At 37.2% G+C, this 13,693-nt stretch overlaps 1 protein-coding gene across 3 annotated transcripts in view; it reads right to left on the bottom strand.

Moving 5' to 3' along the window:
- LOC110453311 (protein spinster homolog 1-like) overlaps positions 1–13,693 on the bottom strand; it is a 31,581-nt gene that overhangs the window by 14,351 nt on the left and 3,537 nt on the right. For all 3 annotated transcript variants that reach the window (XM_021502201.1, XM_021502204.1, XM_021502203.1), the window contains exons 2-7: positions 11,659–11,841; positions 8,180–8,382; positions 6,151–6,302; positions 4,277–4,343; positions 2,549–2,685; positions 1,856–1,984 (exon numbers count right to left, since the gene is read on the bottom strand). In XM_021502201.1, coding sequence (XP_021357876.1) covers positions 1,856–1,984; positions 2,549–2,685; positions 4,277–4,343; positions 6,151–6,302; positions 8,180–8,382; positions 11,659–11,841 — 871 coding nt within the window. The remainder of the gene's footprint in view (positions 1–1,855; positions 1,985–2,548; positions 2,686–4,276; positions 4,344–6,150; positions 6,303–8,179; positions 8,383–11,658; positions 11,842–13,693) is intronic.

Genomic DNA, 13,693 nt, shown 5'->3' with positions numbered 1-13,693 from the left:
TCATGTACCTCCACATTAGTACTGTGAATTGGAAGGATTGTGACAATACCATACATATCACGATAAATGGGTAATGACGATAGGTTACGTATCACGATACTTGTCACAACTTTCTGTAAAAACCTGATGCCATAATTTTCCTTGATATGAAACAAATCTTAGCTGTTTGTACTCCATGCTGAACTAATTTGTTTTTTAAGTGATCTATATCAGAAGTTGTATAGAGGATCGTTTTTATTTTTGAAACAATATCTCTTTTTCGTTGATAAAACAAGAAGAAATGCATGCTGAAATGAATTTTGAGTGATTGATTAATAAGCACTCTAAAAGGGCGGTAACTCATACACAACTGTTTTTAAGTAGTACGATACTATCCGTGAATCCCATGATGCATCGACACTCAAGATATGATATGACTCACAAATGCATCTATAACTCCCCAGTCCCCACCCAGACGTGAACTTCCCCACCCTGTCCTGTACCTCCCCACCCCATCATGTACTTTCCCACCCCACCGTTTACCTCCCCTTCCTGTCCTGTATGTCCCCACCAAGTCGTGTACTTCCCCACCCCACCGTTTACCTCCCCTTCCTGTTCTGTATGTCCCCACCCAGTCGTGTACTTCCCCACCCTGTCGTGTACTTTCCCACCCCACCGTTTACCTCCCCTTCCTGTCCTGTATGTCCCCACCCTGTTGTGTACTTCCCCACCCCACCGTTTACTTCCCCTTCCTGTCCTGTATGTCCCCACCCAGTCGTGTACTTCCCCACCCCCTCCGTTTACTTCCTCTTCCTGTCCTGTATGTCCCCACCCAGTCATGTACCTCCCCACCCTGTCGTGTACTTCCCCACCCCACCATTTACCTCCCCCCCCTGTCCTGTACGTCCCCACCCAGTCGTGTACTTCCCCACCCCCTCCGTTTACTTCCTCTTCCTGTCCTGTATGTCCCCACCCAGTCATGTACTTCCCCGTGCACCCTGTCGTGTACTTCCCCACCCCACCGTTTACCTCCCCTTCCTGTTCTGTATGTCCCCACCCAGTCGTGTACTTCCCCACCCTGTCGTGTACTTCCCCACCCCCTCCGTTTACCTCCCCTTCCTGTCCTGTATGTCCCCACCCAGTCGTGTACTTCTCCACCCTGTTGTGTACTTCCCCACCCCACCGTTTACCTCCCCTTCCTGTCTTGTATGTCCCCACCCAGTCATGTACCTCCCCCCCCTGTCGTGTACTTCCCCACCCCACCGTTTACTTCCCCTTCCTGTCCTGTATGTCCCCACCCAGTCATGTACTTCCCCACCCTGTCGTGTACTTCCCCACCCCCTCCGTTTACCTCCCCTTCCTGTCCTGTATGTCCCCACCCAGTCGTGTACTTCTCCACCCTGTTGTGTACTTCCCCACCCCACCGTTTACCTCCCCTTCCTGTCTTGTATGTCCCCACCCAGTCATGTACCTCCCCCCCCTGTCGTGTACTTCCCCACCCCACCGTTTACCTCCCCTTCCTGTCCTGTATGTCCCCACCCTGTTGTGTACTTCCCCACCCCACCGTTTACTTCCCCTTCCTGTCCTGTATGTCCCCACCCAGTCGTGTACTTCTCCACCCTGTTGTGTACTTCCCCACCCCACCGTTTACCTCCCCTTCCTGTCTTGTATGTCCCCACCAAGTCATGTACTTCCCCACCCTGTCGTGTACTTCCCCACCCCCTCCGTTTACCTCCCCTTCCTGTCCTGTATGTCCCCACCCAGTCGTGTACTTCCCCACCCTGTCGTGTACTTCCCCACCCCCCCCGTTACCTCCCCACCCTGTCCTGTACGTCCCCACCCAGTCGTGTACTTCCCCACCCCATCCTGTACCTACCCTGCCTGAGTTGCCTCTTTGCCTTGTGCCATGATGGAGTCGTACATAAAGAGGGGAGCCCACAGTGCCAGGGCGCCAGTAGTGAAAGCCACACAGGTAAATCCTATGGTGGAAAGAACAAAACTCTTGCTGTGGAGAAAACAATATCATAAATCAGTGAAAATGAAAACCAAGACACTAATAAAGAAAACATTTTTAAACATTTTAAATGTGAAAATGACCAAATTTCCACATACGTACCTTGTTCCCTTAAAAAGCTATGAGCATGAAGACTCTGCAAGGATATCAGTAATGCTTGCATCTTTTTCCAAATGTTATTTGTAATTGTTTTGTATTGTGACATCACCATTCTGTCCTAGGTAATATTTTGTCTACATACATTATATATTAGACCAAGAAACTTTCCCCTCTAAGCCGTAAAAACCTGTTTTCGTCTAATTTCAATTTTGCCCTTCACATTTGATTATTATATTTATTACATGTAATTCACTTACTACTAATGGCTGTAATGATAATTTTGCCCTCATAACATAGGACTATAAAGGCAAAAATTAAACAGCAGTGAGCATTTCCAGTATACAGTATAACTGTGTGTATCCGACATCTCAGATTGAACTTGTTTATTGCAAAAACGGATGAATTTCGCTCAGGCTTATACGAAGAATATTTAACCATACTTGATTTGTGGCTTACATCTTAACGACCTCTTTGAGGTCAGTGAAGTAGCTTGTGTTTTGGAGAGTTACTCCCCCTTCAGACATCCCACGCTTGGGCTCCTTAAGTACGACTAGAATCAGTACTACACACACCAAACCCAGCACTGGCGTCACCTGGAAACACGAATAATAACTTAACATCTTCAATCTTATCAGGGGAAAGAATTCTATGTTCAAACATCAACAGTCAAATTATATCATTCATATACGGGAACATGTTAATAAAGAAATCATTTCATTAATCAAGGGTTGATTATTCTTTGAAAATAGATTTTTTTCCCCTTTGAAATCTCCTTTTTTTTTTTAAAACAGTCAGATAGTGTTGTGTTAATGTAAGTTTATTACAAACACTCAATCTGTTCCCATATATTGATTATTCCAACTTAGCATAATGGCCGGTACCAAATACTACCAATCTTACACAACAAATCTAGAGGTTGTGATTTTTTTATTTATTATTTGAGGATTTGATGAACAATGTTTAGGAACTCATGATTTAAAGGTACGAATAAAGCCAAAGAAGAGCCCTTCTTTGGATCCGTTTTATTTTTGCTTGAAAATATTCGCCATTGCACAGAAAGACAGAGTAACCTATGGGAGTTTTTTTCTGGCTTAGAGTTACTTCCCTTGTGTCGTCAGGTGAGGTAGTGTATAATGGATGCCCTTGCCTTTTACCAAGGTGACCGGGATTTGATTTCCTTATCGCTGTCGGACATGAAAAGTTATGTGGTCACCTGCTCAACCACCCAGGTTTTCTCCAGGTACACCGGTTTCCTCCCACAATAATTATAAGACCCACACACACTTACATATGGACCAACAAGAGTGTTTAATATAATTTGTGAAAACTTGTTTCATAATTGTTATCAAAACGTCAAGTTTATAAAAGGCATTCATCTTTCATTTTGATTCTGTGCAATTAAAATTCCTGGATAATGGATATCAACATTGGTAAAATGTAGGAATGAAAAAGATCATGAGATGGACCCCTGGTACATAATATACATTATGCTTTTCTTTTCATTGTTATTTTTGTTTCTAAATTCTCAAATTTTGAAAATCTGTAATTGTAAAACAAGACTTTAAATAAACATATTATCATCTTGCAAATAGTACCGGGTAATTGCATATTTTCATTTTATGGTACTCTTTACCTTAACTACATACTAGATGATTTATTCATCATCAGGAGGAACATGAAAAATATCAGGAGAATAATAATAAGCCAAAGTCATCTTTAACATTAATTCAGTGGCCTGTTACTGAAAGCTGGGCTGGTAATCTTAAAATTATACTGTTCCATTCAGTTATGTTTGAGATACCTGGGATCACTTGCATAAAACGTCTCCAACTTAAGGAAAATCCCATGCAATATTTAGTCTATGGAAAATCTTAGACTTGATTTGATCTGTTTGGTTTGGTTTGTCTGTGTTTTACGTCCCATTAACAGCTATGGTCATTTAAGGATGTGCCAGGTTTTGTGGTGGAGGAAAGCCAGAGTTCCCGGAGAAAAACCACGGACCTATTGCCAGTACCTGGCGACTGTCCCAGGTAGGCCTCGAACCCGCGACCCAGTGGTGGAGGGCTAGTGGTAGCAGAATGTCAAGACGCCTTAAACACTTGGCCTCCGCAGCCCCTTCTTAGACTTGAGGTGTTGTATACGAGTGGGGCCAGATGGTGACTGACGGAGAAAGCTGATACTTACCCTTAAGGCCCACTGCCAGGCCCCTAAAGCTTTAGCAACGTTAGATCCCACAATGTAACCCATACCACTGAAATAAAACACGAGTAAGCATACAGAAATAGTCTACAATCACATATTGAGATCACTCCTTACATATACAAAAGCATACAGTAAAACCTTGATATAATGCCCCTCGTTTAATTTGCCACCTCACTTTCCGCCGAAATATTTCAAGGTCCATTTTTTCACTTCTTGTTAAGAATTCCCTAAAATTGTCTCTGGAAAAATGGTGGCAGTATAACAAGGTTATGCTGTACTTACAAATAATGGTGTATAAACATATACACATGCAATGTAACATGAATACGTAGAAATCACATCGTCTCACGTTTTAATTAATCGAGACACATTTCTATGTATTACTTTGATATTTCAAGATCTAAGCACAAAAGAATCCTTGTTCTTTTGGAGTTTTTTAAGATGAATAATTAAGCATGCTATCATTAAATAACCTTACATGTTCTTTTTTTATTGTTATCTAAGTATTGTTTTAAAGCCCATTGACAATTTGAGTCATTTAGGGCTTTCTAAAAATAAATTATGGTAAAAACATTTTTTACTACATATCATAGTCTTTTGCTGTAAGTACCGAAATCACAAAACTTATTATAACTAGAATTTGTTTTTGTGAACAAAAACATATCTCTCCCCTTATTAGCCAGTAGACAAACTTCGGTATAAAAAAATAACAAAGGGCCATATCTCTTTATAAAGTGGGTCACGAGACCCAATTTTAGAATGCAACACTTCTACTTTCCAAGATGCATAAATATAGCAAGTTTGGTCAACGTAGCTGTGGACAAACTTCAGTATTTAAATTAAACAAAGGGCCATAACTCTGTATATAGTGGGGCACGAGACCCAATTTCAGTGCGAGAGATTCCGCCTTCCCAAGATACATACATGTAAATATGTTAAGTTTGGTCATTCGTTCGACAGAATTATTGAATATTCAAATATTTATTCCTTCAATCGTGATTTCTATACCAAAATTTGCAGGAACAGAATTCTAAATTACTGTAACTTTAAAGGAATGTGACAACAAACAGACCAGGTTTGAACCTCGGACCTCCAAACTCCAGACAGGCTCTCTTACTAATTCTATCACACTCCCAACCTCCAACTAAAACTAAATCTTTAAATCTTTTACTCCAAAGAAACATGAGACCCTTTACTACAGGAACTTTCAATAACATCCTCTGTGGGCAGAGTATATTTAAATATGATGTGAAAGGAAAGATTCACCCACAGGACTTGCAACTCTATAGCTGGATACTATTAACAATGAAATTTTCGCCGCAGTTCGATTTTTTTTTTTCGCCCTTCACAATGAGAGCTAAATTGTCATTACATGAAACATTTGTAAATAATACAATATACATAGTAACTAAATGTGAAGGGTAAATTTAATATTTGGCAATATTGTATTTTACCGCTGTAGTGGCAGAAATTAAGCTCGACGACAATTTCCAGATATAAAGTATTTTAACCATGGTGACAGGCGATTATTTTAGCCCAGTTCTACCATATTTAACCTCGTTCAATATAATAAGTCTTTACCCAAAAGTCACGGACCATTTACAGTCAAGTTTTGCCCCATTGCTAACATATCTGATCATCAATAGCTTTGATAATTTGAAATAGTGGAAGATAAGGTCACCTGTTTGAATTAAATAACGTTCTACATCAGAGGCGTACAATTTCATATTATAATACCAGCTAGCACGCAGGTTTTTTACTAGCCTAAATTAAATTTTCATAGTAAATATTGATTTTTTTTAACAAGCCCTGACATGAATAAAATACACAATATCATGTATGTTTATATTACAAACCTTCCGACTGGAATGGCGAAGTAAAATATCATGAGCATTCTCGATCTCTTCTCCCCCGTAAACAGATCTGCTATAATAGTTGGGGCGATGGTGGAGTAACTCGCCTCTCCTACGCCAACCAGCGCTCGCATTATTGCGAAGGCAAAAAAATGCTGAAAATAGATAGAAATGAGAAATTCCTTTAAGTTGAGAATTGAGTAAATCGACAAAGGTTTTCTGAATGCGTCAATAAATATGGAAGACTTTCTAGATAATGTACAGGTTGATTAAGAACATATTTAAGAAAAGCAGAAAAAGGAAGGAACGTTGCACATGCTGAAGGTACACTTTAAAATTCAAGTGTTTGGAAAAGTTTAGCAGCAAAGTTTGTCTCATATTTTTTCATTTCCGTGAGGCAAAGCCAGATGTCGACAGTGTTTTGTTGGTCGATATTCTTCTGCTGACTAAAAACGTCAATTTTATGACGTCACATGTACATATCACATCGAAATGATGTCGCATAATTTCAGAATGTCATTCGCAGTAGTGGTAATAAACATTTTGAAATACACATCTGGGGTTTTTTTTGCACTCACTAGCAAAGATTTGGAAATTTGTCATTCCCAGACTGGTGGTTACCAGCTCTAGGTGCATCGATAGCTCTGTGATATAGAGTTATCCCATGTGGTCTTTAACTCATTCACCCCTGAAATTTCATATTGGACTATTCCAACCTATGAATAGGAAGATTTCAAATGTGTCTTCAGGGGTGAATGAGTTAAAATGGGACACATGTATCTTGCATACACATGTACAGATGTGGGGAGAATTATGCAATTTGCAAGAATTTGATCTCAACATTTGATAATTATATATATATATATAGCTGCAATGTTAGCTTGCTGCAGTGATTATATTAACAGAAATACAGTTTAATATCTATGCATTTATCACCAAAATGAAATCATTGAAGATATTCTATATTCTGTGGTAAATAGACTAGAATGTGTTTATTCAATGTATGTTCAGTCATGATCATTCATAATACATGTAAAGTTTGAAAGGAGCTCCAAATTGATGAAGAGATAAAAAAATATATATATTTCCTGCATATAATTAGTTTGAAAAGTCTTTCAAATGTTATAAGGCAATTCAGATTCAGGAAATTAAGTCATATTTACAACTAAGAATTAATCAGAAAATACTTCAGTTGCCAACTTGCCATATATAGATTTGATCTCGATCAAATGAAAATTTTGAAGTTTATTAAAACATTAATCAATGAATGCCTATAATTGGCCAATTTTGAACATGACACATGCATAATGACAATTCACTAAACTTTACAAATCAAATCTGTTTTGGAGTTTTTTCGATTCTGTATATAAATAATTGCATTCCATAAAAACCATTTAATCTGTTCTTCTGTATAAAATTATCACCAATGTTTTAATATTAAAGATCCGTGTTCTGTTCCACTACAATAAAGCATAGTTTTAGTTTTTGGCAGTGGTCCAAGGAACCTTAATTACACTTGATGTAAGATACAATCATACTTGCCAACTTTTGAAATTTCCATAGGGGAGATTATGCGTGCTCAGAATTAAAATGTGTGTATGTACACCCTCGAGGGAAAAGTAACACTTTTAAATGGCTTATTTTTATCTGTTTATCCTAGAAAGTAGGAATAGTTTAGCAAATTCACCAGTTGAAAAAGTGTCTTTGATATTGTTCATAATATATCATTTAATTTTAACATCACAAAATACTCTCTGCCAAATGTTATATATTTTCCTCCTGACAATTTTCATACAAGCTACCTTTTTTAATGATTTAAACATTGTTTAGCATCCAATAACATAACAATTAAGGACTTTTCTTTCCGTGGTTATGTGGTTATATGGACCTGAAACAGTGATAATGACCTCAACGTTGTCTCGGTCAATATACCAATTTCTCAGGTCCATATAATCACATATTCACCTCATCATAGGTCAATAATTTATAAGTAGTGGAACTGATCAATATCAAGAAAACAACGTTCACTCACCTCCTTAGGAATCATTGATCCAGCAAAAGTTACGGTCGCCCAAAAAAATATTCCTCCTGCCATGATATACTTTCTTGTATATCTGTCACCCAGAAACCCAAATATAGGGGAAAATACCATATACGTTAATACAAAAACTGTCTGTATAAGTCCGTCCTCCGAGTTCTCTAAACCGTAAAAGTCTTGGATGTCTTTAAGCACACCTGTAGAAGGAAAGAAAAAGTCATCAGTCACATTATTGTTTATATTGTAAATATACTGTATTTAAAGGAACAAATACTTTTTGCAAATTATCAAAACTTAACATTGCTTTTAAAATAAAATACTGTAGATCAGTGCATTGATGAATTGGTGCACCCACAATTTATGTAACAAAAAATATACAGAAACAGCAATTAGTGCAAGTAAGCTCAATCATAAGTTAGCACGATCACAAGTTAGCACAATCATAAGTAAGCATGATCACAAGTTAGCACAATCATAAGTAAGCACAATCATAAGTTAGCACAATCATAAGTTAGCACAATGTTGTCTACAGTATTTTAAATGCGAAAAAAAAAGGATAAAATAAGACTGCAACTAAAACATTTAAGTTATGGTATCTTAAAAATATATTCATATTACTAGTAGGTATCAATCTAGTCAATAAATCCTCTTTTAGGTTTTCCAGAGTGAAACTAACCTTTAGGGATAGACCTGATTTATTTCAGTGGTTTCCTCTTTTTTTTTAACCTTTAATTGACATGCAGAAGCACATTTTTCAAGACATTTTGCTATGTTTCTCTGAGTAAATTGACATTGGATGAGGACTTCAGTTCAGAATTTGCCTCATAAATCTCAAATCATTTATGCAATGTTACGAACATCTTCACTAGCCAAGAGTTACGATCCTGTACATATAATCCCATACCCCTGGAGTATTGAGGATGTGTTACGGTATTAACATTTGAACAGTTTCAAGTTCCCAATTGCATCCGAGAACAGTGTTCTACAATATCACAGTAAAATGAAGCAAAGTCCTGAAACTTATTAAAAACTGACGATATTTGATAGAAACTGTCTTTTCTCCATAGTGTTGTTCTACATGCACAAGCCTGGTGTTTCAATACACAATGAACTTAGGTATTGACAGACGAGGCTAGTACCTGTGGTTAGGGTTGTCACAATATATCAGAAAAATCGCAATACAGAAATGAAATATCGCTGTATCAGAATACTTCTAAAAGCATTTTTCTATGTATTTTCTAAGTGTTTCTAACAATGCTAACAGATATGCAAAAATGGAAGCCAATTGCAAGTTCAGGATCGATGCTTGGCTAAACGAAAACCTTAAATCTGTGTGATCAATATGATATAGCTTGATAACATTCTGACAACAGTTTCTTTTTTAATTGAGCACCCTAGCCTTTTCCTATGACAATATATATTGGGATACATATTACAATGTATTCCTACTGTATTGCAATATATCCCAATACACTTCAGGCATAAACGTGACACCCCTACCTGCTATGGTACATATATAAACATCTTGTTATCATATTGAATATCGTTAAAACGGCTTATTTCTTCTGATCAGTGTTGGTCACTTCTAGAGAACAAATTTAAACATTTTCAGGGGACGGGTGTTTAATTTCTTTTTGGAAAAATTGAACTCATAGCCCAACCTATATTTTCATAGTAAACTCTCACTAGCCCCTACACAACATCAACTGTATTAGCCCTGGGCATCGGGCTTGCAGGATTGTATGTGTACCCTTGATTTCTGTTTGTTGTGTTATCATACAGGTATATCAGGTATTTACATGTGTACCTGTTTGCACATATCATGCTAATGTATTTTATCAGTTAATATCAAAAATTATTTAAGGAACATTTTTCTATTTTCATTCAGTTAAATGTCAGATGAGATAACTCCATTTCAGTTTTTTGTAAATTGAATAGATGGAGAAAAATAAATTAATACAGTTAAGAAACAAGAAATATTAGCAAGGTTTTTTTCTGTGTTATAACTATTTTTTACATTAGTCTGATCAGCAAATTTTCAAGATCAAAACATATCAATGTGTGACCCATTCAGTACAAGTAACAGCTAGCAGTCTGAAATTTGCATAAGCCAGGGTTAGAAACTACATATAACAAAATTTGCTTGGTAGTCCCAAGACAAGTTGAATAAATTAATTGTTTAGTCCTAAATCAATGTAATTAGACAAGGAATTTCCTAAATGTCCTAACTACACGCTTTATTTTATTTTTGTGTCTTGTGTACATGTGTTGCTAATTGTGTGCTTTATGATTCTTCAGTATTTTGCCTTTTATAAAAAAGTACTGTCATACGCATCTTATTCTCAGGTACCGAAATTACTAGTCAGTCGGCCAGTAGAATTAAATTTTACTAATCCATGTGCCAATTCCACTTACCCAACATTATATTAAACATGATATTACAGTAACGTTGAATTTCGACTGGTCAGTTTGACTGGTCAGTTTGGCTAACAGTTCCAAGAACCAGATTTCTTTAGTATCAGACCATCAGGTAGGATCTGCGTCGTTTCGCCCTTAATCCAGTTCGCCTAAGGTTGTTTCGCCCCAATATAAATGTATATTTTTAAGTGACAGGTATCTGTTGAAATGTTTTAAATGATTAAAAAAATATTATTTTAATGTATCACGCACGATTGCGTGGTCGGAAGAATTTCATGCAGCCATTTGCAGGTGTAGCTATATTTTAATGTATGTGCAGATCTAGTCAACCACGTACAAATTTAACGAGTCTAATGACAAAAAAAAGACTAAGGGAGACCTAGAAATGCCTCAGATTAGACTGTCTTAGCCATACACAACTAAACAGGACTAAAGCGTTTCACACTAAAAATATTTTTAATAATAATAATTTTAAGGTTCTCATATACTGCTTTATCACAACCTAGTTCGTAGGTCGTCTCAAAATGGTTCATAAATTATTATCGGTGGTTATAGGGCCTTCGCAACCAACCAATATCTTACTCAACTCCTTGGGGAGCATACAGCCAGTGCTGCCCAACCACGTACTCATTTACAGCTGAGTAGACTGGAACAAACAGAGTAAAGTATCTTGCTCAAAGATACCACACAGTGCCATGCCGTGACACGAACTCTCAACCCTTTGGTCACCAGCCCGGCGTTCTACCACTAGACTTTCGTGCCTCCTAGGGCGAAATACCTTAGTGCGAAACGATTCTGGGCGAACAGGATATAGGGCGAAACTACCCGACACCATCAGGTGACCCTTATTGTTAGAGTCCTATGTACAATATTTAACATTGAAAAAAATTGTGAAATAAACTTAAAAAACGATTTCTTCTGTGTAAAGCTTTGATATTTTAATCATTTATGAACTCAGATTTGAAATATCACTCTTTTTTCAGCTANCCCCCCCCCCCCCCCCCCTCCCCTCCCAAACATACACATATCATAATATCATATAGTATTTCAATCACCTGCTACTGTATATCTGTCCATATAGTTGAGGAGGTTGATGCACAGAAGGATCGAGACTGATCCATACGCTGTAGCATTGGAAATGGAATCTTCTCTTCGCGATTCCACCACAACATGGTTGGGAACTTCACTATCCGCACTCTGTCGTCGATTGCCATCTTCATCGACGATTGGGGCGGTATCTGAAAAATCAACCGACATATCATCTAGTTGAACGGTGTCGTCGAAGGGAGGGATGAATTTGCTCATTTGTCCGGTGTTAACATATCACATAAAGGAAGTCGACAGAGTCATCGGCTGTTTTACGATGACAGTCACAAGTTCATTCTGCTGTAACCTAAGTAATAATGTGCTTGTCGGCGAGCTCCTTCTAGACGGAACCAAACGTGGTTCGAGAACCTTTGATGATTATACTTTACCGGAAGTTAATTTGGTTAAGGAGGCATTCACCTTCATTTTTATCAACTTCGAATAAGTTCGAATAAGTTTCACATTTTAATTGAGATTTTTTCTTCGAATGTCGTCGTAGGGAAAGTATTTGTGATAATACGAAATTCTTGAATTGTAAAACCGGGCCTATTTTTTTTTATTTTGGAAAGCTTACAATTGTTAACAATTTTTGTCTTCCTCTCAACTCATGAAAATATAAATTGTTATTGTAACAGTAGATATTTTGATTTAAATTGTAATAAAACAATGTAGCAAAACTGAGTTAAGTGGGCGACAAAAATCAACAGTGCACATTTTGTTTCTTTAAAATAACACACTTTTCGAGGGTTATATATGCGTTAAAGATGCCTGTGTCGCTACCACGAAACTGCAATGGAGACTTATTTTTCGGGATGACTAGCGTTATCTTTGATATTCATTTCTGAAATGAAAACAACACCTTGTAAAATTTAAATAAAAAGGGCTAGAGGCAAACGATAATTTAAACCCTGAGCAATGTCGATGTATTGCCTATACATGATCAATATTATTATCTTGTCCAAGTTTCACTAGAAATCTACCTTTGTTTGTTAAATTTGTTTTAACATTTTTACGTCCGCTTCACTACCGAGTATTTCGGTTCGCATTTCAGCACCTAGGGTAAGCGCAACGACTGGTTTACAGTTGTCAGTCTATATTGTGACCGGATTAATCACTGTGATGCGTTTCTTTCAGTGAGGTAGCACTCTAAATCCGGCATCAGATTTGCGCTATCGCAACAGACCGCCTCTAACACACACGCATGTACTACGCACGACACTTCCTTAAATAACTTAATAAATCAAACCAAACCAAACCAAATATTCCCTGTCTAATATACTAAAAACAGGAAGTTTAAAGCAACTTTTGCCAAAATGCATGTGTAAATACAAGTGTTATATATGCCTATCTTCCTTATATAACTTATTGTTAACTTTCAATTGTTTGTCCGTGAGTTATCTGTTTATCAACGCGTGCATCAATTCGATAACAGAACCACGATAACGTGGCTAGTATGTAGTATGTACTAATTCATCTCTTTCCAAAAGTGACAAAAACAATCATGCAAAAGAGTTAAAAAGATTAGCGAAATTCGTGCCATTATGTTGAAAAACGATGACGCTATTCTCCTTAATATAGGTCATTTTCTCTACTACATACACACAGTCTGATTATTTATTTACTTAAATATCTATTACTTTTTAAACGAATGATTTCCAAACACTTGCATAATTATGGTAAGGAAAATTCAGTATGCATGCTCCTTCTACTGTATACCAGTTCATTGAAAACCACGACATCTATATTGCCCTTGAAGAAAAGACATGTATCTGATATATGTATAAAGTATTCTGTGACATTTCCAATGCTTTCGATTGCGTTTGGAATAAAAGTTTGACATTAAAATAAAAAATGTACGGAAATATGCCAGGTAAAACAACAAAATATTACCGGGGCACCAGAAGGTTTCCTTTAAAATGTTATTATTCTCAATAAGGTTTTCACGAAGCAGGAGTTCCTCAGGGTTCAATTTTTGGGCCGTGCTTGTTTAAAATACATATCAAT

The sequence above is a fragment of the Mizuhopecten yessoensis genome, unplaced genomic scaffold (assembly GCF_002113885.1).
Source record: "Mizuhopecten yessoensis strain PY_sf001 unplaced genomic scaffold, ASM211388v2 scaffold7269, whole genome shotgun sequence".
In the NCBI taxonomy this organism is placed as follows: Eukaryota; Metazoa; Mollusca; class Bivalvia; order Pectinida; family Pectinidae; genus Mizuhopecten; species Mizuhopecten yessoensis.
The sequence above is the reverse complement of the archived record's forward strand: the minus strand, read 5'-3'. Positions and strand labels throughout refer to the sequence as shown.